General features: G+C 56.3%; 2 protein-coding genes across 3 annotated transcripts; one reads left to right on the top strand and one right to left on the bottom strand.

The window, feature by feature from the left end:
- The first annotated feature begins 7533 nt into the window (after positions 1-7533).
- TCTA (T cell leukemia translocation altered) lies at positions 7534-11040 on the top strand. Its single transcript, XM_050960379.1, has 3 exons — positions 7534-7832; positions 9184-9238; positions 9705-11040. Exons 1-3 carry the CDS (start codon positions 7544-7546, stop codon positions 9745-9747), a joined length of 387 nt encoding a protein of 128 aa, XP_050816336.1. The 5' UTR covers positions 7534-7543; the 3' UTR covers positions 9748-11040.
- Positions 11041-11865: 825 nt separating this feature from the next.
- On the bottom strand, positions 11866-21578 carry AMT (aminomethyltransferase). 2 transcript variants are annotated; one of them, XM_050960252.1, is made up of 9 exons: positions 21382-21578; positions 18481-18648; positions 17095-17175; positions 16141-16272; positions 15780-15858; positions 13600-13745; positions 13267-13447; positions 12796-12951; positions 11866-12476 (listed from the first exon to the last, which is right to left on the bottom strand). In XM_050960252.1, exons 1-9 carry the CDS (start codon positions 21406-21408, stop codon positions 12298-12300), a joined length of 1149 nt encoding a protein of 382 aa, XP_050816209.1. In that variant the 5' UTR covers positions 21409-21578; the 3' UTR covers positions 11866-12297. The 2 variants fall into 2 exon arrangements, with proteins under 2 accessions (XP_050816209.1, XP_050816210.1); XM_050960253.1 differs by lacking the exon at positions 21382-21578 and adding an exon at positions 20253-20270.
- Between the last annotated feature and the right edge of the window lie 382 nt (positions 21579-21960).

Raw genomic sequence — 21960 nt, 5'->3', positions numbered from 1 at the left:
CACTTTAGCAAGCTGGAGCTCTGCATCTAAGGCCAGGCCTGGGACTCCGACCAATGAAGTAGCAAGGGCTATGGCCTGAGATTTAGATACTAGATTTACCTTAGAATCACATGTTTCGTCCAGAGGCAGGCCTCGCCAAGCCCTCCGGGCTCGGGTAGGTCCAGGTGTCTTTAAAACTAGAGCATGGCCAGGGACAACCCCCTTGGTTAATCGTCCAAGAGAACAAGGGCCTCCCGAACTGTTAGCTGGGACATAGGTAAATGCGGTTAGTCCGCACAGCAAAAACCACCCACGGGGAAGGTATAAGTGTGCAAAAAAAATAAGAAGTCGGGGTTGGGGAAACAGAAGAATTCATCTCATGGTTGGTTAAATTAGTATCAACCTTCCGTGCCCCTACAATAGTAAAACAGGAAGTAACATTTGAGGACACGGCCATTAGCCTAATCTGAAGACGATGCTGGTTTGTACAGGGCTTAGGACTTGCGATAGAACCAAACCGAGACAGATGCCCAGCTGTCAATTTAATATTGAAACCAGCAAGTTTAATATATTTGTGAATTTCTTGCAAGGGCATAGCCACCCCCACAAAACAAGTAGTAAATACAGACCCTAAAGTGTAACCACTCCTTACACAAAAGTGGGAAGAATTAGAGGCTGTGACAGCTAAAAGGGCCCACCAGTTATTTTCTGGGGAGCGGAAGGATAAAGGGGCCAGCTGTCCAGAAACAGTAAACACCCATACAAGTATTAAAAACATGGCCAAATTAGAGTGATTTGCGTTTAAACAATAACTTGAGTCCCAAATCTTCCGATTCTCTGGTTCCGGTAGGCTGAGCCGTCCACTGCTCGGGGTCTGAATTCTGCGGTGGAGGTACAGCTTTTAGTCGGGAGTAGTGAATCCAACTCTTGTCTCCCTCTACTTTAGCTGCCGTGTGGGACACCAGTAAGATGAGATAGGGTCCTTCCCACTGTTCCAGGAGAGGTTCGTCCTTCCAGGTACGGACAAGGACGAAGTCACCAGGCTGTAGGGAATGGACAGGTGCATCCAAAGGGAGTGGCTGAGAGTCCTTAATGTATCTGTAAAAAGAACATAAAACAGCAGACAGAGAACACACATACTGAGACAAATATCCACACCCAGCCTCCCATTCCCCTAACAGGATCGGGGTACCATTCATAGGCCATGCCCTTCCAAACATAATCTCGAAGGGGCTTAAACCAGTTCTACCCTTAGGAAGAGCCCAAATGCAAAGTAAAACCAAGGGTAAGGCATCAGGCCACTTTAAAGACGCTTCCTGACATATCTTGGCTAGGTGCCTCTTGAGTGTCTGATTAGTGCGCTCTACCACTCCACTGGCCTGTGGCCTCCAAGGGGTGTGAAGTTTCCAGTTGAGCTGGAGGATATCCGAGACATTCTGGACAATTTTTGAGGTGAAGTGTGTTCCCTGGTCAGACTCCATCCATCAAGGCAGGCCAAATCTAGGAAAAAATCTCTTTAACAAGTTTAAGAGCCACAGTCTTAGCAGTGTTCCTCGGTTAATGCTGTGATCCTTCTTTTGATAAGCCTGTAGTGCATTACTGCTACCTTTAAGGGGAGTTGTACGGCCTCCAAAAGCCGAAGAATTTGTAACCCGTGCTTGACCGGAGAGCCCTGAGCCATCAGTAATCCCCTTTGTTTCCACAGACCTGCGTGGGCATGTAGCACACCAAAAGCATATTTAGAGTCCGTGAAGATATTAACTCTTTTCCCTTTTGACAATTCAAGCGCACGAGTTAAAGCCACTATTTCAGCTAGCTGGGCTGAGGTCCCGGGGGGGCAGGCTTTTTGCCTCCACAGTTTCATGGAGAGACACAACAGCATAGCCCACCCTTCTAAGTCCATTTACAACAGTGCTACTGCCATCCGTGTACCACTCATAGTCTGCGTTAAGGAGAGGTCGATCTTCCAAATCCTGACGGCTGGAATACTGGGCATCTATAACTTCCAAGCAGTCATGTTCTTGGCCCTCTGTTTCTGGCAGCAAGGTGGCTGGGTTAAGGAAGGGGCAAGCCTGCAGGGTAACTTCGGGGTTCTCTAAGAGCTTAGCCTGATACCAGGCTACCCGAGCTTGAGTGAGCCAGAGACCCCCCTTTGTGTCCAGTAAGACTTGTACCATGTGTGGAGTGTATACTTGCACAGCCCCCCCACCCCCCCAAAGTCAGTTTCTCTGCTTCCTCTAACACCAGAGCTGTAGCTGCAACTGCCCGTAAGCATGCCGGCCACCCCTTAGCAACCTGATCCAATTGTTTGGAGAAATAAGCCACTGGACGTTTCCAAGAGCCCAATAACTGTGTAAGTAGTCCCAGGGCCACCCCTTTCATTCATGTACATACAATTGAAAGGGCTTAGAAAGATCGGGCAGACCCAGGCCTGGGGCTTCCATCAATTTTCTTTTTATTAAGGTAAAGGCATTATTTGCCTCTGTTGTCCAGTAAAACGGTTTCTGATCGGTCCCTTTAACACATTCATACAGTGGCTTAGCTAGTAGTCCAAACTCTGGAATCCATATGCGGCAAAATCCTGCCATTCCCAGGAATACTCTGAGCTGCTTGCGATTTTGGGGAGTAGAAACTCGACAAATACGTTCAAGCCTCCCCCTTGAAAGCTGGCGTTCCCCCTGTCTGATCTGGAAGCCTAGGTAACGTACTTCGGGGAGGGCAATTTGGGCTTTATTTCTTGACACGCGATACCCCCGCAGCCCGAGAAAGTTTAAAAGACTTACGGTTGCCTGGAGACATACTTCTAGTCCCACTGCTGCGATTAATAAATCATCAACGTACTGTAGGAGAAGGACTTTGTTCTCATTTTCCCATCCTTCCAAGTCCCGGGATAAAGCTTGACAGAAAAGAGTGGGGGAGTTCTTAAATCCTTGTGCCAGCACCGTCCAACACAGTTGCCTTTTATTCCTGTTTGCGTCTTCCCATTCAAAGGAGAAAATTTCCTGGGACCCTGTGTCCACCAGAATTGTGAAAAAGGCATCCTTTAAATCAAGAACTGAGAAACATGAATACTGTCCCCCTGTCATAAACAGATAGCTAAGGGTTAATGTCTCTTTCACTTGAAGCACCTGACCAGAGGACCAATCAGGAAACCGGATTTTTTCAACTCTGGGTGGAGGGAAGTTTGTGTCTGAGTCTTTTGTCTGTCTGCCTGCTTTCTCTGAGCTTTGGAGAAGTAGTTTCTACTTTCTAGTCTTCTGTTTCTAAGTGTAAGGACAAAGAGATCAGATAGTAAGTTCTATGGTTTCTTTTCTTTGGTATTTGCATGAATATAAGTGCTGGAGTGCTTTGATTTGTATTCTTTTTGAATAAGGCTGTTTATTCAATATTCTTTTAAGCAATTGACCCTGTATTGTATCATCTTAATACAGAGAGACCCTTTGTATGTATTTTTCTTTCTTTTTATATAAAGCTTTCTTTTAAGACCTGTTGGAGTTTTTCTTTATTTCAGGGAAATTGAGTCTGTACTCACCAGGGAATTGGTGGGAGGAAGAAATCAGGGGGGGAGATCTGCGTGTGTTGGATTTGCTAGCCTGATTTTGCATTCCCTCTGGGGGAATAGGAAAGTACTTTTTGTTTCCAGGACTGGAAACAGAGAGGGGGAGTCACTCTGTGTAGTTTCACAGAGCTTGTGTCTGTGTATCTCTCCAGGAGCACCTGGGGGGGGGAAGGGAAAAAGGATTATTTCCCTTTGTTGTGAGACTCAAGGGATTTGGGTCTTGGGGTCCCCAGGGAAGGTTTTTTCAGGGGGACCAGAGTGCCCCAAAACACTCTAATTTTTTGGGTGGTGGCAGCAAGTACCAGGTCCAAGCTGGTAACTAAGCTTGGAGGTTTTCATGCTAACCCCCATATTTTGGATGCTAAGGTCCAAATCTGGGACTAAGGTTATGACACCCCCCACAGAGGCTAGCAGCGTATATGGGTTGGGCACGAGGGAGTATAGAGTCTTAACCCTCTCGTTGACTGCTCTTAAGTCCTGCACCAATCGATAACTGCCGTCCGGTTTCTGGACTGGTGAGATAGGGGTATTCCAAGCTGAGTGACACTCCTGTAATACCCCACACTGCAGGAATTTATCTATAATTTTCTGTAATTCCTCTCTGGCCTCCTTCTAAGTATCAAGACTTTGCTCATATCTTCATTCTGCTTCTGCCCATGCCTTAGCTGAAACCTGGTTTCGCTCCACTTCAGAGAGGAGTGTTCACAGAAGTACCTGGCAGTTATCCCAGTCAGGTTTATGACTAACCAGACAGCCTTCAAAAACTGAAATAAATCGGGAGGGGTTGGTAGAAAATTCCCCTGCCTGCGCTTTGAAAGCCGCTAGATCCACAGAATTAAAAGGAACATGAGAGTACACCTGCATAGTGGTTAACTCCTGAGTAGCCGTAGCATTGCGAGCGATTCAGGTTTCAGTAATTAAAGGGTACAAACCTGTGGCGGGCTCAATTGGCGGGGCTGAGGGGACTTTGTCACCATACAATGGGGGTGCTGTGGCCGAATGTGACCCCGCTCCTGCTATTACAGTAAATAATGAGTTTTAAACATTTTCACAACTCTTCCCTAAGCCTGTTGGAATCAAATTACACTGCTTTAAAATATCTGTTCTGTTCCATAATGACATAAATATCTGACCATACATATGCTCATTCCATTTACCAGTTTGCTGACAAAATAAAAGAAGTTGGAGGATTGTATTACAATTAATCAAACCCTCCGGTGGCCACCGTTTCTGATCCTCCAGCTGATATTGAGGCCAGTCTATTGTACAATATCTTTTTAGTTTACCTTTAGTTACAGATCAACAGAGCCCGACGTGTACCCAGAAGCCTCCTACTGCAAGACAAACCCAAGAGAGAAACCAACAGGACTCCACTGGCCATCACATACAGCCCCCAGCTAAAACCCCTCCAACGCATCATCAAGGATCTACAACCCATCCTGGACAATGATCCCACACTTTCACAGGCCTTGGGTGGCAGGCCAATCCTTGCCCACAGACAACCTGCCAACCTGAAACATATTCTCACCAGCAACTGCACATCACACCATAATAACTCTAGCTCAGGAACCAATCCATGCAACAAACCTCGATGCCAACTCTGCCCACATATCTACAGCAGCGACACCATCACAGGACCTAACCAGATCAGCCACACCATCACTGGTTCCTTCACCTGCACATCCACCAATGTAATATACGCCATCATATGCCAGCAATGCCCCTCTGCTATGTACATCGGCCAAACTGGACAGTCTCTACGGAAAAGGATAAATGGACACAAATCAGACATTAGGAATGGCAATATACAAAAACCTGTAGGAGAGCACTTCAACCTCCCTGGCCACACTATAGCAGACCTTAAGGTGGCCATCCTGCAGCAAAAAAACTTCAGGACCAGACTTCAAAGAGAAACTACTGAGCTTCAGTTCATCTGCAAATTTGACACCATCAGCTCAGGATTGAACAAAGACTGTGAATGGCTTGCCAATTACAGAACCAGTTTCTCCTCTCTTGGTTTTCACACCTCAACTGCTAGAACAGGGCCTCATCCTCCCTGATTGAACTGACCTCATTATCTCTAGCTTGCTTGCTAGCACACATATATATACCTGCCCCTGGATATTTCCATTACATGCATCTGAGGAAGTGGGTATTCATCCACGAAAGCTCATGCTCCAAAACGTCTGTTAGTCTATAAGGTGCCACAGGATTCTTTGCTGCTTTTACAGATCCAGACTAACACGGCTACCCTCTGATACCTTTAGTTAGTGGATCCATTCCAAAGATTTTCCAATTACCTAGAATGCAACCAGAATGCATTCTAAAGGCGTGCACGCTACCTTATCCTGTGACTGTCCCTATCCCATTCCTTACCAGGAGACCCTGGGCGTCCCCAGGTCTTAGCAGGTGACAGATTAAACCCTTTAACTTTTATCCTACCTTATCCCCGAGACCGGTTCCTCACTGTCGCTCAGGACCAAAGCTTCTCCACCTTCTGGGGCGTTGCACCGTTGTGCCTCCCGGGGTCGACCGTACCAGACTTCGCTGAGGCCCCCGGTGAAAGCACCGGTGCGCGCTGGACATCAGCGATTGTCTCAATCCGTCGGCCACCGGAGAGGGTCCGGGCAAGGCTAATTTTCAGCCTCTGACGTCCTGCCGCGGTCGCCAAAGCTGTTGCAGGGGGGCAACAGTTGGGGTTCGTTTGCCCGGTGTGCGTATCCCCAATGACGACACCGGAGTGGAGAAGCAAATATCTTTATTTGAGTCAAATAAGGTGCAAGGAGATATAAAATCTCAGATCATGCACGCATCACTATCCGTTGCCATGTCTTATATACCTTACTTGTTTACAAAGATGTTCACAGGTGCTACAATTCATCATTTACAATTCATTAACTACCGGATCTTTTAATTAACTATATCCTTAACCCATACTACTAACCCTCCCCCCTTTGATCGATTACATCTTGTACCATAAACAAAAGAACACAAGAAAATGATAAATGATTACATGTACTCATGCTAACTTTAAAGGAACATATTGTTTAGCTCGAAAGGCAGTCGTAGGCCTGAGAATGTAAACTTCTGACCCCACGCCATATTGCCAGTTACTTGGAGCCCTGCACCCCCCAACACACCTAAAATATAAGCAAGGGTTTTTTTAGAGATGTGATTTTATAATCTTCACCAACTCACTAATGAAATATTTTAAAGCAAATTTTAAACTAAGGTTCTGTAAACTAAAATATTCTGAGTTAAAGGCAAAAGATTTATATGAGCTGAAGAGAAACCAGAGTATATTACAGTAATGCACAACTGTTTTTGTCAGTAAATTCAGAAACTGACCATATATACCTGGTGGTTAGCAAATACCTAGTCAATGGCTTAATTATCACTTGAATGGCTCTTTAACAGTTTCAATGTTGTGCTAATAGGCCTGGCAGCCTGGAAGGCTTTTTCACTATTAAGTTACTAGATCCCCTCCAGAATAAGAGTCACCAAGCTGCAGCAGGTAGCTGTGGGTCAGAAAGTGTCAGAACGGGAACAGGAAGGGCTGTGAGGATGGACACTAAGACCCAGTGGTGCCCCAAATTTTCAGGTGTCGTACAGGGGTATTCTGAGTATGCCTAAGGACGGTCCGGGGGGGGGGGGCAGAGCCGGGGTGTGGGAGGAAGGGCCGAGCCAGTGCGGGGCATGGACTCTGAGGGGACAAATGGGAGTCAGTGAGGAGGCGGTTGGGGGAAGGAGGGACAGGGCCCAGGAGCTAGGGGCGGGGCAGGGGAAGGAGGGGTGGGACCACTGGGGATGCCGGGAGGGGCGGGGCCAGTGCAGGGGAGGGCGAGTTGTGCGGGGAGGGCCACTGCAGGCGGGGGCCGGGTGATGAGGGGAGGGGCGGAAGCAGAGCGCGGGCCGTGAGGGGAGGGGCGGAGCCACGGAGCGGGCTGTGGGAGGAGGGGCCGGGGTGCGGCGGCTCCGCTCATTGCCTCCGGGCAGGTTCACGGGATGCTTCCATTCCAGGGAGGAGGGGGGCTCTCGGCGCCTGCGCAGTGCAGTGCTTCGTTGGGCCTGCGCAGGGGGATGGCGGCACCGTGGCTGGGCTGGGAGGCGCCGGGTCTGGCGCTGCGGGGCCTGGCCTGGCTAGGGCAGGAGTTCGCTGCCGACTGGGCGGCTCAAGACCTGCGGGCCGCGCTCTTCCAGCTGCTGCTGGTCTGGCTGGGCCTCAGCCTGCTGGGCATCCACCTAGCCTGGCGGCTCCATGGAGGCCGCGTCAGCCGCCTCTGCTGCCGTCCAGGTACGAGCCGAAGCGAACCCCCCGGGCTGGGCTGAGCTGGGCTGCCGCCCAGGTACCTGCCGGGTCCCCAGCCCCTCCCACCCCGCCGGCCCGGCTGTGCTGCTGCGCAGGTACGGGCCCCATCTGAGCTGAACCGAGCCCGCCCCGGGCCGGGCTGTGCTGAATCAACCCCCTAGTCGGGTCACACCGAACACCTGGGCTGGGCCGCTAGACAGGTACCGACCCGAAATCCCTGCGCTGAGCTCTGCTGCTGACCTGGCACCGAATCGGACCGCGGGGCTGTGCCACCGACCAGGTACCGACCTGAACCAAAGCCTTGGCCGGACACTGAACCCCTCAGCCCTGGGCCAGACTGCCGTCCTAGTGCTGACCCGAGCTGAATCCCCCCGCTAGGCTGGGCTGCTGGCCAAGTACCGACCGAACTGAACTTCCTGCCCCGGGCAGGGCTGACGTTCAGGTACCGATTGGGCTGTGCTATGGAGAATCTGGGGAACCCGGTCCCCAGAGTGGCAATACTTTGCGGGTCTGGGGTTGGAGCCAGCCCTGTCCCTGGCACCCAGATTCCAGCAGCATACCTGGGCAGAGCAGCCTAGGCACCTTGTGCCAGGCCCTGCACCAGCAGCTGCCTGCCCCACAGGTTGAGTGGGCCTGGCTCTAGCTGTCATGGAGAACTGGGGCTCTGAGCTACGTAAGGCATAGCGCAGGGGTTGCTGCTGGGCCTGGGGTGGGGAGACAGGCAGTAAGTGAATTATAACACTGGTGGGGAGTAGCGCTCAGGCTCTCCTGGGCTTGTCTGGGCAGCTAGCCTGTTCAGATTGGCTTCCCGCCCTCTCCCAATGGTCTGTTGTTCACAGGTTCGTCCCATAGTGCCACCGCTTCAGAGCCATTCCTTATGGAATCTGGACAGGGGATGCTGTGCCCATGTCTGTGTGTGCCTGGTCCTGGTACACATGGGGCTGAGTGACCCTGGGGAGCGGGTGAGGCCGCCAGGGGCAGGGCACGGTGCTCTTCATGCTGTCTCACCTACAGGCTGGAGGCAGGCAGCAAGGACTAGGGCACACACACCTGCATGTTCCTGGCTGCTTGTGGGCCCCTCCCCCACCCAGAAGAGAATCCAGGAGCACTGCACCATTGCCCAGGCAGAGGTCCTCCCCCAGGCAGCATGGAAGGGGCTGGCTTGTGCCCAGCAGCTCCCTGGTATCGGGGAGCGGGAACCAGGTGCTGGCCTGGCTGTGGGATGTAGAGCAACTGCTGGGCATCTCCCAAGTATCCCTCAGCAAGGTGCCTGTTGCCAGCCCCCTCCTGAGCCCTGCCTGACCCCACCCTGACTGCTCCTTCACCTTGTTTCCAGGCAGAGGCGGCCAGAATGGAGGGACTCCCGCTGGTACCTCATATTTCCCCACCTGGTGAGTGCTTCCCGCTGCTCAGCTCTGCGCCGCTCAGCAGGAGGCTTACAGGCCTGAAGTCTGACCCTCGCCAGTTCATAAGGCTCCTTCTCCAAGGGCACCCCTAGGCCTCAGAAACAGCTGATCCTGGCCTGTGCACTGCTAGAATGCAGGGCTCTGAGCTGCTTCCCTGTCAGCAGGGGGAGCCCTGCCATGCCTGCCCTGGCAGGGGGTCACCCCAGTGGTGGCTCTTGTGCCCAGGCACTGCAGTGGGGCATATGGGTTGGCGTGCCCACCGGCAGTGTCCATCCCCACAGGATCTGTGTGCATGTGTGGAACCTGCCAGAGGACTCCAGCTGTCCTTTCCCACTCTGACCCTGGTCCGTCCACTGCTCTCTAGGCCTCTTAGCTGCAGGAGCCAAACCTCAGGTGTCTGGGGCTTGCCCCAAAGCTCTATGGTGCCTGTTCTCTTGTCACCCTCCTGTAGGGACAGCTCAAGCAATGAGGCTGTGAAGACGCACCGAGAATGAGGCGTGGACGGATACACTGGTGGGCAGGGGCATACCTGGGACAGCTCCACCCATGGACTCCAGCGCTTCCAGCCAGGGAAACTGGCTTTGCACCTTCACTGTGTTGGAGATTGCAGCCATGTCATCTGTGGGCTAGCTCTTGGCTAGCAGGGAGCTATACAGCCAGCTGGCCTGTGCCCATCCCAGCTGGACTCTGCACAGTCACTCAGGCAGGGCAAGCTGCCATGTCACCCCTGTGGTCACTTCTGGGGGCATCTGCACTGCCCCAAAAGCACATCAGCCCTTCCCCATACCTGCCCCAGACAAAACAGGCTCCTGTAGCGGCCATAGGCCTGTGTACATGGGGGTGGTGTATAGTCAGTGCCTCAGTTGTCCTCGTGCCCAGCTTAAATCCTCCCCAAGCACATGCCTCTGAACGCCTCCCTCCAACTCTTGTCCACTGCTACCCCCACCACTGATGAGCCAAAATCCTTCCCGTCCCCCAGCCCCTTCCCGGGAAAATTGCCTGAACCCCGTTTCCCTGCTGCCAAGCCTCTTCCTCTGCCCTCAGGGACTATGAGACTCATGCACCTGTACCACTTGCTGCCCTAGTGGGCAAGGTTGGAGGTCCTGCTCCCTGCTGCTAGAATTCCTGTGACCCTGGCCCCTGGGGCAACTACAGCTGCTCTTCAGAGGGGCGGGATTCTGCTCCTGGGCATAGGGGAGATGCAGGGCAGGATGGCAGCGCTGTCCCACTGGTTACATGGTGTGGGAGCAGAGAGCTGAGCTGCCCATCTGCCTGGGATTAGGTGGTGTGGAGGGCCTTTGGGCAGCACCAGGCTGCTCTTGCCCTGCACCGTGTCTCATAGCAGTGTTGGAATGATAGCCTACTGGCACCTGGGCAGCAACGCACTGCACGTGCCATCTGCCTGGGCCAGGTGAGGCCTTCCTAGGCCAGTGGCTCTGCCAAGGTGCCAGCCCTTAGGATCAGAGCAGGAACAGCATGCCCATGGCAAACCCAGCCTAGGGGCCAGGGTGCCCCTTAGAGCAGTAGGAATAGCTGGCCCCAGGTACTTCCAGCCACACTCGCTCACTGCAGGTGGATCTCGAAGCCCAGGAGGGGGCAGGGCTCAGAGGCAGCACCTGCATAATGCCCTGGCAGGCACAGGGTGGCACAACTGGGCTTGGAGCCTGGTACCTGTATTGCAGGCCAGGCCCTTAGTCCCAGGGCCACCTACCATCCTTCTGCACTCTGCCAGGCCCTGGCTGAGGGCTCCTGTGACCTGCTGGCTGGATTAAATCCCTCTGCTGTGACCATGCTGCCATTCCATTACTTGGTGGTGGGGGGGAGGAACTGCGTCAGTTGTGGCTCTTTCTGACCCTGTTGCTGGAGGAGGGGACCCCTGCTCCTCTGGGAGATGCTGTCCTAGCTGGCGGATGCTGTTGCTCTTCAGGCAGTTGGAGCAGCTGCCTTGAGCCACTTACCCTCTTCCAGGCAGGGATGGGGGCCCCCTGGCCTCATCCCCTGCTGGAGGCAAGGGCAGGAGCATGAAGCATACGATATCAGGGTTGGACAGGACCTCATCTAGTCCAGCCCCCTGCTCAAAGCAGGACCAATCTCCAGACAGATTTTTTTTTTTTTTTTGCCCCAGATCCCTAAACCCTGGGTTTAGCAGGTCAGTGCTCAAACCACTGAGCTATCCCTTCCCCCAAGCAGATGCATGCCCTACCATGCCAGGGGGAGGAGCATGCCCCCACAACTGCTGGCACAGGGCTGGCCCTAGGCACCCTGGTTCACCCACAGCCCCAGTGTGCCCAGTCTCTCTCCACCTTTCTCATGGGGCCTGGGGGGAAGTGTGCTGGCCCTGCCACCTGCAAGGCCAGGTGGTATGTGCCACCCCAGTGCAAGGACTAGGTCTCCAGTGGGCTGAGCTGTTCTCCCCAGCTCTGCCACTGCCCCTGGCAGGCCCCACTGGGGGTTATGGGCTCCAGGCCAGCAGGGGACCCAGAATACTCTGAAGCTGGGCATGAATGGTGGCAGCTGGAGGCTGCTCTCCAGGCAATGCCCTCTGGACACTGCACAGCCCCAGCCTAGCGTGAGTAAAGACAAATGGCAGAGCAGGAGTGGAGTCGGGGGGGGGGGTCTTTAATGGACAATCACAGCCCAATTACAGAAATGGGATGCCCAGGCAGGCTAGGGCAGCGGAGGGGCTCTCACCTTGCTAGCCCATTGCCTGGCAGTATTTGGCATACATGCAGCAGGCCAGAGCATGTCTGGACGCTGGGGGCACAGCTCAGAGGCTGCCCCCCCATAAGAAAACCAACAGACTGGCCTGGTTTGGCATTGGCCTCAGAAGGGGCTGGAAGGCACCTGGCACATGCCCTTGGCATTGGCTGGGCAGCACATGGCTGGACTTTGGCTCCGGTGGGGTCCAGCCTTGCTTGGATGTGTGGCACTGTGGGGCCAGGCTGTCCCCTGGGGAGTCTTGATTGGGGATGTGGCCTATGTGGGGCAGACAGGTGCATGCTGATTGGTTGGGGTGGGGGGGAGGCATGGCTCCCAGCGACGTCTCACTTGAGCGTGTAGTAGCGGGTGGGCACAAAGGGCATCCTGGTGACCAGAGCAGGGCAGCTCTTCTTCCGCACCTCCACTGCCAGCACCGTGCCCACCCGGCTCTGCTCGCCTGCCACATAGCCCATGGCCACGTTCTTCTTCAGGCAGGGAGAGGGGCAGCCGCTGGTCACTTCGCCTAGGCACAGCAAGCACAAGTGGTGGATTAGCGTGGGCACAGCTGTGCCAGCGAGCCCTCACCACTGCTGGGGCCCAGGTGGGCAGACCCCACACATGCAGCTGTTCCATCCTCCTTGACATGGGGCCCAGCTTGTGAGCTTTGCAGGTTGGAGCTTGTCACACAGAGAGATGGCCACGCCAGGCATGCCAGTGTCAGGGTCCTGCCCCCTGGGCTGTGGCACAGCAAGGGGAAGGGAGGCTAGTGCAAGTGGGCTAATGAAAGGGTAGCCAAGCCCAAGCACCCCCCAAAGGGCCACTCTTCTGTGCACCCCACCTACCAATGGGCCTGCCCTCCGGGCTCAGGATGGGCATGTGTGGCCGGATGGGGGGGCCCGTGGAAATCAACCCCACGCGCTTGCGCTTAACCTTCCCTTTGATCTGGGGCACAATGACCCGGGCACCAGGGAAATCCATGGCCTCCCGGCGCCGCTTCCCTGCAGGCAGCAAGACAGGCCAAGTTAGAGGGTGGGGCACCCCTCCCCCACACCACCAGCGCTCTAAACCCTGTCCCACCCACCATGCTCCAGTCCCCCACACACCAAGTGCCCCACAACCCGTTCCCTCCCAGCCAGAAGGGGTCTCACTGTCCCCATGTCTCCATTCCCCAAAGCAGCTGGCACCCCTGTACCAGCCTCTGGTCCCCATGCCAGGCTCACCCACCCCTCAAGGTGTGCGTGCAGTGCTCCTCACTGCTGTTGCTAAGGTGCCCAGGCCCCACCATGCCAGCCCTGCTCCTTGCCCCTTCCTACCCAGTGTCCACACCAGAGCTGCCTCCACAGGTGTTGTCGTCTCATCAATGTCGTTGCCATAGAGACAGAGTCCCGCCTCCAGGCGCAGGCTGTCCCTGGCCGCCAGCCCTGCCAACTGCACTTGTGGATCCCTGAGCAGCAGCTCCACCAGCTCCACCGCGCGCCCCACGGGCACCGAGATCTGAGCCAAGTAATGGCAGGCATGGTAAGTTCCAGCTTCCTGCACCCCACCAGGCAGTGCCACCCATGGGACACCTCGCCCCCTCCCTGCCCACTAGGGCTGCTCCTGCTTCGGGACCTCTGCCCCCCTCCGCCGCCCCGGCAACATGGTACCTCCACGCCATCCTCTCCGGTGTAGCCGCAGCGCGTCACCCTACAGCCTGGCACCCCAAACACACCCATCACCGCACTACTCATGAAGGGCAGCTTGGCCAGATCGTCCGACACGCCTGTCTGCAGCACCTGTACTGCCGAAGGACCTGGGCATAGAGAGTGCAGGAGGAGCTCAGCGTGAACCTCAGCATCCCTGGGAGTGGAGCAGGTGGAGCATGGACTGGGCAGTGCCCACCTGTGACTTTGCACCCCATAAAGCTTTATGGGAATATGCTTATAGATTCATAGATTGTAGGGCTGGAAGGGACCTCGAGAGGTCATCAAGTCCAGTCCCCTGCCCTCATGGCAGGACCAAATACTGTCTAGACCATCCCTGATAGACATTTATCTAACCTACTCTTAAATATCTCCAGAGATGGAGATTCCACAACCTCCCTAGGCAGTTTATTCCAGTGTTTATGAATGTATATATGGTATAACTGGAATATGTTTTATGCTACATATGCCATGTAACATGTTTCTGTAAAGGTTATGATCTACTGAATATATTCATCCTATTTGTATGCATGTATCATTTTTTTATTTGAAGTTATGAATATTGGCTTTGTACTTGTTTAATCTTAAGTAGCCTCAGTGAAGCAGTTGGTCAGCTTCCTGAGAAAAGACTATTCTCAGGAAGTGCCCAGTCAAGAAACACTTAAACCAACAATGAACTTGGAGATGCCAATCCACAGCTGAGCTTTCCCAGGAATGTGGCTTGGCCTGTAAGGACTCATGTGACTCCAAAACTCCATTTTGTAGCTGGATTCTACAGGGGGCGGGGGTGGGAGGTGTGTCCACCCACAAGAGAAAGTCTATTTAAACCCCTGGGAGACCCCTCCATTTGGTCTTCAGCTGGCTCAAGAGATGGCCTCTCCATCCCAAAGGATACCTGAAAGAAACTAGGACAAGGGACAGTAACTGCAGGGGGTGTGAGTGATTGCTGGACCCAGACTAAAAGGAGGCTGTAAAAGAGGCGTATTGGAACATCTCTGAGGGTGAGATTTTATCTGTATTCAGCTTCTTACTGTATTAGGTTTAGACTTGAGTGTTTTATTTTATTTTGCTTAGTAATTCACTTTGTTCTGTCTGCTATTACTTGGAATCACTTAAATCCTACTTTTTGTATTTAATACAATCACTTTTTACTTATTATTTAACCCAGCGTATGTATTAATACCTGGGGGGGTACAGCTGTGCATCTCTCCCTATAGTGTTATAGAGGGCAAACACTGTATGAGTTTACCCCGTATAAGCTTTATACAGGGTAAAACGGATTTATTTGGGGTTTGGATCCCATTGGGAGCTGGGCATCTGAGTGTTAGAGACAGGAACACTTCTTAAGCCGCTTTCAGTTAAGCCTTGAGCTGTTAGGGGACATGGTTAAGACCTGGGTCTGGGTTTGCAGCCAGTTAGCATGTCTGGCTCAAACTAGGCAGGGCACTTAAGTCCCAAGCTGCCAGGGAAAACAGACTTAGAAGTGGTCTCATATCAGTTGGCAGTTCCCAAGGGGTTTTCTGTTATTCAACCCATCACACCATCCTGGCAGTGCCAAAGACTTGGGGTGGAGCCGGCAGGGGAAGTTTCAGTATGTCTGACTCACAACAGATGGGAGTCCCTGCCGTTGGCCAGTGAGCAGAGAGTCAGGGGCATTTCCTGCCAGCCCCCCACTGCTCTCTGGCCCACACAGCCAATCTGCCAGGGCCTGCCTGGTAGGTTGCCATGCACTGGGCCACAGGGCTGCCTGACGCCCATCAGGCAGGTTTCATTCCAAGTTTCATCAGCCCTGCAAGAGATTGAGCAAGTCAGCATTTCTGACCCACCCCCACCTCTGGGAAAGCTCTGCCCAGGAATGATGGGCCTTGACCCTCGCCTGGCAACCCCTAATACCAGGGTAGTGCTGCCTGTGTTTACCAACTCCCCCCTGCAGCAGGGGGAGGGGGCAGGGAGCACAGCAGGGCTGAGGGGTCTGTGCCATCAGCTCTCTACAGGATGTCCTGCACTGTTCCCATGCACTTGGGGAGTCCCACCTTGGCTTGGCAGGAACTCCGAACCAGGATGACCCCAATGAGGAAGGGGCTGTCAGTGGAGGGCCCTGGTGCAGGGACATGCTGGCCGCCTCGGGGTGGGCAGCCCATTACCTTGCAGAGCCAGCAGCGCGTTCTCAGAGACCTCCAGGTGCACATCGCCGCCTGTAGCCCGCAGCTCCTCTGCTCGGCCCTGGAATGGAGACAAGTGCAGGTGGGAATGAGGCCAGCAGAGCAGGGACAGAGCCCAGCTCCTGAGGGCCAGATCAGCAGCTGGACCCTGGACCTGCCTCCAGCCCTGCACAAGGGATGTATTCTTCCGCCTCTGCGCCCTGGCAGCCAGGGCTGCAGCCCTGTGGGGAGGGGCACCAAAAGGGCAGCACCAGCACAACGGGGAGAGAGCAAGCGCCCAGCAATGATCCCATTCTCGGGGTCACTGCAGGGTCCAGGCAGGGGGGGCCAGCTGCACACGTACCTGCATCAGGGCCCAGTCCTTCTCCCTGCAGCCTGCGTTGGACACCACATAGAGGTGCTGCTCCGATGTGTTGGTCACGATTAGGTCGTCGAGAATGCCTCCCTCCTCGTTAGTGAAGAGAGACAGGGTGCCCTGCAAGCGGGGCCATGCTGAGCCTGGGCAGCCACAGGTCACAGAGCAGACCTGCACTCGCCTGCTCACCCCAACATCGGAAACTCCAGGCAAGACCACAGATCACCAGCATGCCATGCAGCGTCTCCTAATAGTCCTTGAGTGAGAGACTCCTGCAAGCCCAGGCCTGGGGCCCCCCATCTGCCAGGGCCCCTCACTCCCAACCGCAGCCTCTGCTAGCCCAGCACTGGGATCTCCCTGTCTACCAGTGCCCCTCACTCCCAGCCGCAGCCCCCTGCTAGCCCAGCCCCCGGTATCTCACTGAACAGAGGATGGGGTTGGTTTCGTGGTGGATTTGTGCTATGGGATCCCCCAGTTCTCTGACCCTGTGGCCTGAGCAGCACGGGTGGGCAGCTGAGGTGGCCACGTCTCCTGTGATGAATGGGGCAATTTTCTGCACTTGGTATGAACCATCTGACTTGGGACCTATCCACATGGCGTCACTACCCAAGAGGGGAGAAGCAATTTGCTCCCTGGGACACAGAAGGTGTTGGAGTCACAGAGCCACCAGGGCTGGCTGGGCCCAGATCGACACATTGGCTCCTAGGTAAGCGCCTCCTCCTACTCAGTAGGGAGCTGAGCGCCCCACTGGGCACATGACAGGAGCTGCCAGGCTGCTGCTGCTGCACACAGAGCAGGGGCAGAGGAGGTCTAGAGCCAGAGCTCCTCCCAAAGGTGGCTCTGCCCATGCCCAGGCTGCCCTAGGACCCACTGCTGTTGTCTCCAGGGCACTATAAGGACTCCTGGCCATGCGTGGGGGAGGGCATCTCACACCCACCGTACCTGGTCTGGCTTCAGCTCCGCGATGTCCCCAACCACCAGGCTCTCCATGAACTTCACCCGGTCCCGGCCAAACACCTTGGTCTAGGGAGCAGACATTGCTGAGGGTCTATCTCCGCTGGCTGGCCAGGCAGCTGGCTCAGGCTGCAGGGCAGTTTCATTGCCATGTAGATGTTCTGGCTCCAGCTGCAGCCCAGCTCTGGGACCCTCCCACCTCGCAGGATCCTAGATCCTGACTCCAACCTAAACCTGGACTTCTACACAGCAATTTAGCAGCCTCTCGTGCCAGTCCTGTGACCCACGTCAGATGGCAGGGGCCAGCTGCAGGCATCTGCAGCATGGGCACAGCTTGAGACCAGCTTGCCAGCCCTGCCCCATAGCCATCAAGACATACCCAGCCGCCATCACAGAGAGCCGTCCCTCCCCACCTACCCTGTAGCAGAGAGCCCTGTGCCGCCCATCGCAGGGGGCCCCACGCTGGCTCAGCCCCCTCTCCCCCATTGCAGAGAGCCCTGTGCCGGCTCTGCTCCCCCAACCCCATCGCAGAGAGCCCCACGCTGGCCCTTCTCCCCTCCTCCCATCGCAGAGAGCCCTGCACCAGCCCAGCCTCCTCCACTCCCATCACAGGAAGCCCTGTGTCAGCCCTTCCCCCTCCATCCCCATAGCAGGGAGTCCCACGCTGGCCCTGCTCCCTCCACCCCCATCACAGAGAGCCCAGCGGCAGCCCAGCCCCCTGCATTGCAGAGTCCACCGAGAGCCCAGCGGCAGCCCAGCCCCCTGCATTGCAGAGTCCACCCCCTGACCCCATCACATAGCAGAGAGCCCGGGACTGGCCCTGCCCCTCCCTACATCACAGAAAGCTCCATGCCAGCCCTGGCCCCCATCCCCCAGCATCACAGAGAGCCCTGCACCAGGCCAGCACCCCTCCCCACCAGCCATTGCAGAGAACCCTGCGCCTGTCCAGCCCACCCATTGCAGAAAGCCCTGTGCCGGTCCAGCCCACCCGCCATTGCACAGAGTCCTGCCCTGTCCCTGGTGGCAGGGTCGGGTAGTTGTATATTAAGATATTTTTAAGGTGCTCGAAGCAAGCAGAGGGTCGAGTCAGCTAGGATTCCTGGGTTCCATTCTCTGCTCTGCCCTAACTCACTGTGCAGCCTGGCTGAGTCCCTGCCCTGTTTCAGGAAGGCCACAGCTCCAGTCACTCCCCTGGGCTCTGACTCTGGGCAGTGCTGGCTGGCCCTCAGTTTCCTCATCTCGGGGTGTCTTAGGCTTGGCCACAAGGTGAGCAGGTGGGCAGCAAATGGGACATACAGCTTTCTGGCCTGCGTGCAGCCAGGCTGTGAGCATAGGGGATCCTTGGCTGGGAGTGGCTGGGGTGCGCGATGCTACCTGCAACATGTGGGAGACATCAAAGAGGGAGCAGTGCTGGCGCGTGTGCAGGTGGGACTCCAGGTGGCTCAGTGCGTACTGCACAGGCATGCTCCAGCCAGCGAAGTTCACCATCCTGCCACCCTGCTGCCGGTGGAATGCATGGAGGGGCGTCTGCTTCAGGCTGTCCTGCAGGGTGAGAGGGGGCCGGATCAGGCCAGCCCTGCCACTAGAACCCCTCACCAAGAGGGGCTGGGCTCGGCACCTGGCACAGAGCCATGTGTCCAAGGCACAGCATGGCTTCCTACCAGGAAAAGTTGATGGGCAGATTACCACCTGAGGGCTGCGCTGGCAGTCAGAGCTTGAGCACCCTCCCGTGAGACAGAGCTGAACCTGCAGCTGACCCCCAGCAGCGCCCCTGTGGGCAGGACGGGGAGAGGATGGCTCAGATCTGCTGGTACGCCAGCCACACTTGCGCAGCGGCAGCCTCTCCCTGAATAGCTCTGGGACTAGCTCGCAGGGTCTCCCTGCACTGCCCCCAGGCTAGGACCGCGTCCAGGGCTGCAGGCTCTCTCCCCCCACCCACCCTGCTACGCCTCCGTGCCCAACGCCAGTCTCAGTGCGCAGGGCTGTGCCCCAGACCCAGGGATGCCTGCTGGCACCACTGCCCCAGAGTAACCCCAGTGCCAGGTATGTCTTGGGCCCAGGGATGTAGGCTTCTGGGGAGACTGCCTTGGACTTGCTGGCAAACCCCCAGGCTTTTCCCTTTAGTCTCTGAGGGCATGGCTACAGCCCCCTGGGGGCTAGGCAGAGTGAGCCCCTTCCCCCGGACCTGCTCCAGATGGGGGAGGCCTGGGAGACACTCTCCCCCCAGCTCTGGGCTCCCATTCCAGAAGTTTTAACAGCGTGTGTCTGTGCCAGCTGCGGCCTCAGGCTGCAGAGCTGGCTTGGACACTCATCTTGAGGCATAGGAGAGGGCTCCCCCAGGCACCCCAGAAGGGAGAGGAGACCCCAGACACTTGCCTCAGTGCCAGAGCCAGAGATCTGGACTAACAGGAATGTTCAGCCACCAGGTTTCTGTCTCCTCCCACACTGAAGGAATGCCAGGACCCCCAGGATTGGGCTGTGTTCCCCAGGCTGGCACAGAACAGGGGGTAAGGGACACAGCACCCCCTGCCACCTCCACTGCAGCCATGCCCAGCAAGAAAGAGATGGCTTTGAGGGGGAACTAAGGGGCCCCCTTGGTGCCAGTCTGGCAGCACCGTGCCGCAGCAGCATCCCCTTCCCCACATGCCAAGAGCTGCCACGCTCGGCACAAGGCTGGACTTCCCCTTACAGCTATGTTGGCTCCCCAGGGCATGATATACATGGCCCTCGCAACCCACCGAGACACAGCCAGAGCCCTAGGCTTGGGTCCATGGTGCCTGCCTGCTGGATGGAGGGGAGGGGGGCATCCTTGCCCAGGGAGGGATGGGGACATGAGGGCTATATTTACTGATGGGGGAGCATTCGGGGTGCCCACGCAGACAGCCCAGGGTTGTGTGTGCACAGATCAAGGGGAGCTCCTGCCCTTTGCCCAGCACATGCCCTTCATTATCTGTAATTGACATGTCCAAGGTCACTACGGGGGAGGCATCCTGCTGCCCCTGCCTCTCACTTCGCTTCCCCCTCCACCAGGTCTCTCTGGCTCCTGCTCTTTGCCAGTCCCCCACCCTTACCCTGCCTGCAGAGAGATCACTAGGGAGGGTCCACATTCATTATTAGGTTCAGAGTTGGCATCAGCATAGGCTCACCCCAATCCCCAGGGCAGGCTCTTTGCACACTCAGGCAGCCACCACCACAGCAGGGGTAAATGGAGAGGTGGAGGGGCAAAAGGAGAGCAGTTGGGAGGTGTAGTCTGAAGGGGGGCACACCAATCAGGGGGTCAGGGAGTACAAAGAACAGTCTGGAGAAATATGGGAGGCAGGGAGGTGGACACAGGGAGCATAGTCCTGAAGGCTAGTGGGGCAGTTGGGGGGGCATGTAGGGGGACAGGCAGCCCTGGCTACAAATTAAATGTGTTTTTACCCCAAAGCCAGGATGGCGGGGGGAGGAGAAGAGTGCAAAGTCAGGGGCCTGCAGGAGGTGCTCATGGGCAGTCGGGGTGTGGAAGTTGGGGAGGTTGTGTATTAGAGGGTGCTAGTGGGTAGTGGGAGGTCAGGGATGGGATTTAAGGAGCCATGGATGATCAGGGGGAGTTCAGGGGCAATTAGGGGATTGGAGTTTGGGGGTGTTTGGTATCGGAGGAAGGGAATAGGGGCTGGAATCGGGGAAAAGGGGTCAGGGAATACCAGGGCAGTGGGACTATTGGGGTGGAAGTTGGGAGCTGTGAAGGGTAAGTCAGGGAGTGTCAGGTATCAGCGGCAGAGGGGAGAGGGTCGGAGTTGGGAGTGGGGTGGCAGGCTCCGGGCAGAAGTTGGGGGCTGTGGAGGGGCATTCGGGGAGTGTCAAGGGGACTGGGTTGGAAGTCGGGGGGGGGGGGGAAAGGATTCAGGGGTGTCCGAGGGCAGGGAATCACGGGGCAAGAATTGGAAAGTATCAGGGCAACGGGGGTCAGAAGTTGGAGGGGTGATGGGGGCAGAAGAGTTGGGAGTGGGAGGAGGGTCAAGGCGGAAGTTGGGGGTCCTGGGTTATAAATTGGAGGCCAGGGAGGGGTAGTCGGGGGATGTCGGGTACCGGGGGGGGGGAGTTGGGGGGCGTGGAGTGGTATCGGGGCAGTGGGGACCGGAGCCCGGGACAGTCCCTGCGCAGGACACAGGCCGGACTGTGGGGGGTCACACCGGACGCCGGGCCCCCCCCGCCCCTGCTCACCGGCCCGGAGCTGCAGCAGCGCCACCGCCGCCCGCCCGCCCCGGGCTCCTGGCCCCGGGGCCCGACACGCACCGCAACCCGGCAACCCGCCCGCAGCATCCCGCAGCCTCTGAGCGCCGGCCCGCTCCCAGCACCGCAGGTTGGGAAGTGCGGCTGCCAAGGGACTAGAGGTTTAACGCCGAGGAGAGGAGGGAATTAACTCGGGGGAGCTGCTGGGGGAGGGGTTTAAAGCGGGGAGGGGATTAACGCGGGGGAGCTGCTGGGGGAGGGGTTTAAAACGGGGAGGGGATTAACGCGGGGGAGATGATTAACGCGGGGAAGCTGCTGGGGGAAAGGTTTAAAGCGGGGAGGGGATTAACGCGGGGGAGCTGCTGGGGGCGGAGTTTAAAGCTGGGGAGGGGATTAACGCGGGGGAGCTGCTGGGGGAGGGGTTTAAAGCGGGGAGGGGATTAACGCGGGGGAGCTGCTGGGGGAGGGGTTTAAAGCGGGGAGGGGATTAACGCGGGGGAGCTGCTGGGGGCGGAGTTTAAAGCTGGGGAGGGGATTAACGAGAGGGAGCTGCTGGGGGAGGGGTTTAAAGCTGGGGAGGGGATTAACGCGGGGGAGCTGCTGGGGGAGGGGTTTAAAGCGGGGAGGGGATTAACGCGGGGG

The sequence above is a fragment of the Gopherus flavomarginatus genome, chromosome 6 (genome assembly GCF_025201925.1).
Source record: "Gopherus flavomarginatus isolate rGopFla2 chromosome 6, rGopFla2.mat.asm, whole genome shotgun sequence".
Classification (NCBI taxonomy): domain Eukaryota; kingdom Metazoa; phylum Chordata; order Testudines; family Testudinidae; genus Gopherus; species Gopherus flavomarginatus.
The sequence above is the reverse complement of the archived record's forward strand: the minus strand, read 5'-3'. Positions and strand labels throughout refer to the sequence as shown.

Bases quoted from the DNA above. Each gene is read 5' to 3' on its own strand.
- TCTA (XM_050960379.1), top strand. From the start codon at position 7,544: ATGCTTCCATTCCAGGGAGGAGGGGGGCTCTCGGCGCCTGCGCAGTGC. The intron at 7,833-9,183 runs GTACGAGCCGAA...CCTTGTTTCCAG, and splicing joins CCGCCTCTGCTGCCGTCCAG to GCAGAGGCGGCCAGAATGGA. The intron at 9,239-9,704 runs GTGAGTGCTTCC...ACCCTCCTGTAG, and splicing joins ACCTCATATTTCCCCACCTG to GGACAGCTCAAGCAATGAGG.
- AMT (XM_050960252.1), bottom strand. From the start codon at position 21,408: ATGCTGCGGGCGGGTTGCCGGGTTGCG. The intron at 16,273-17,094 runs GTACGGTGGGTG...CCCCGCTTGCAG, and splicing joins CGGAGCTGAAGCCAGACCAG to GGCACCCTGTCTCTCTTCAC. The intron at 13,746-15,779 runs GTAATGGGCTGC...CTCTATGCCCAG, and splicing joins CGCGCTGCTGGCTCTGCAAG to GTCCTTCGGCAGTACAGGTG.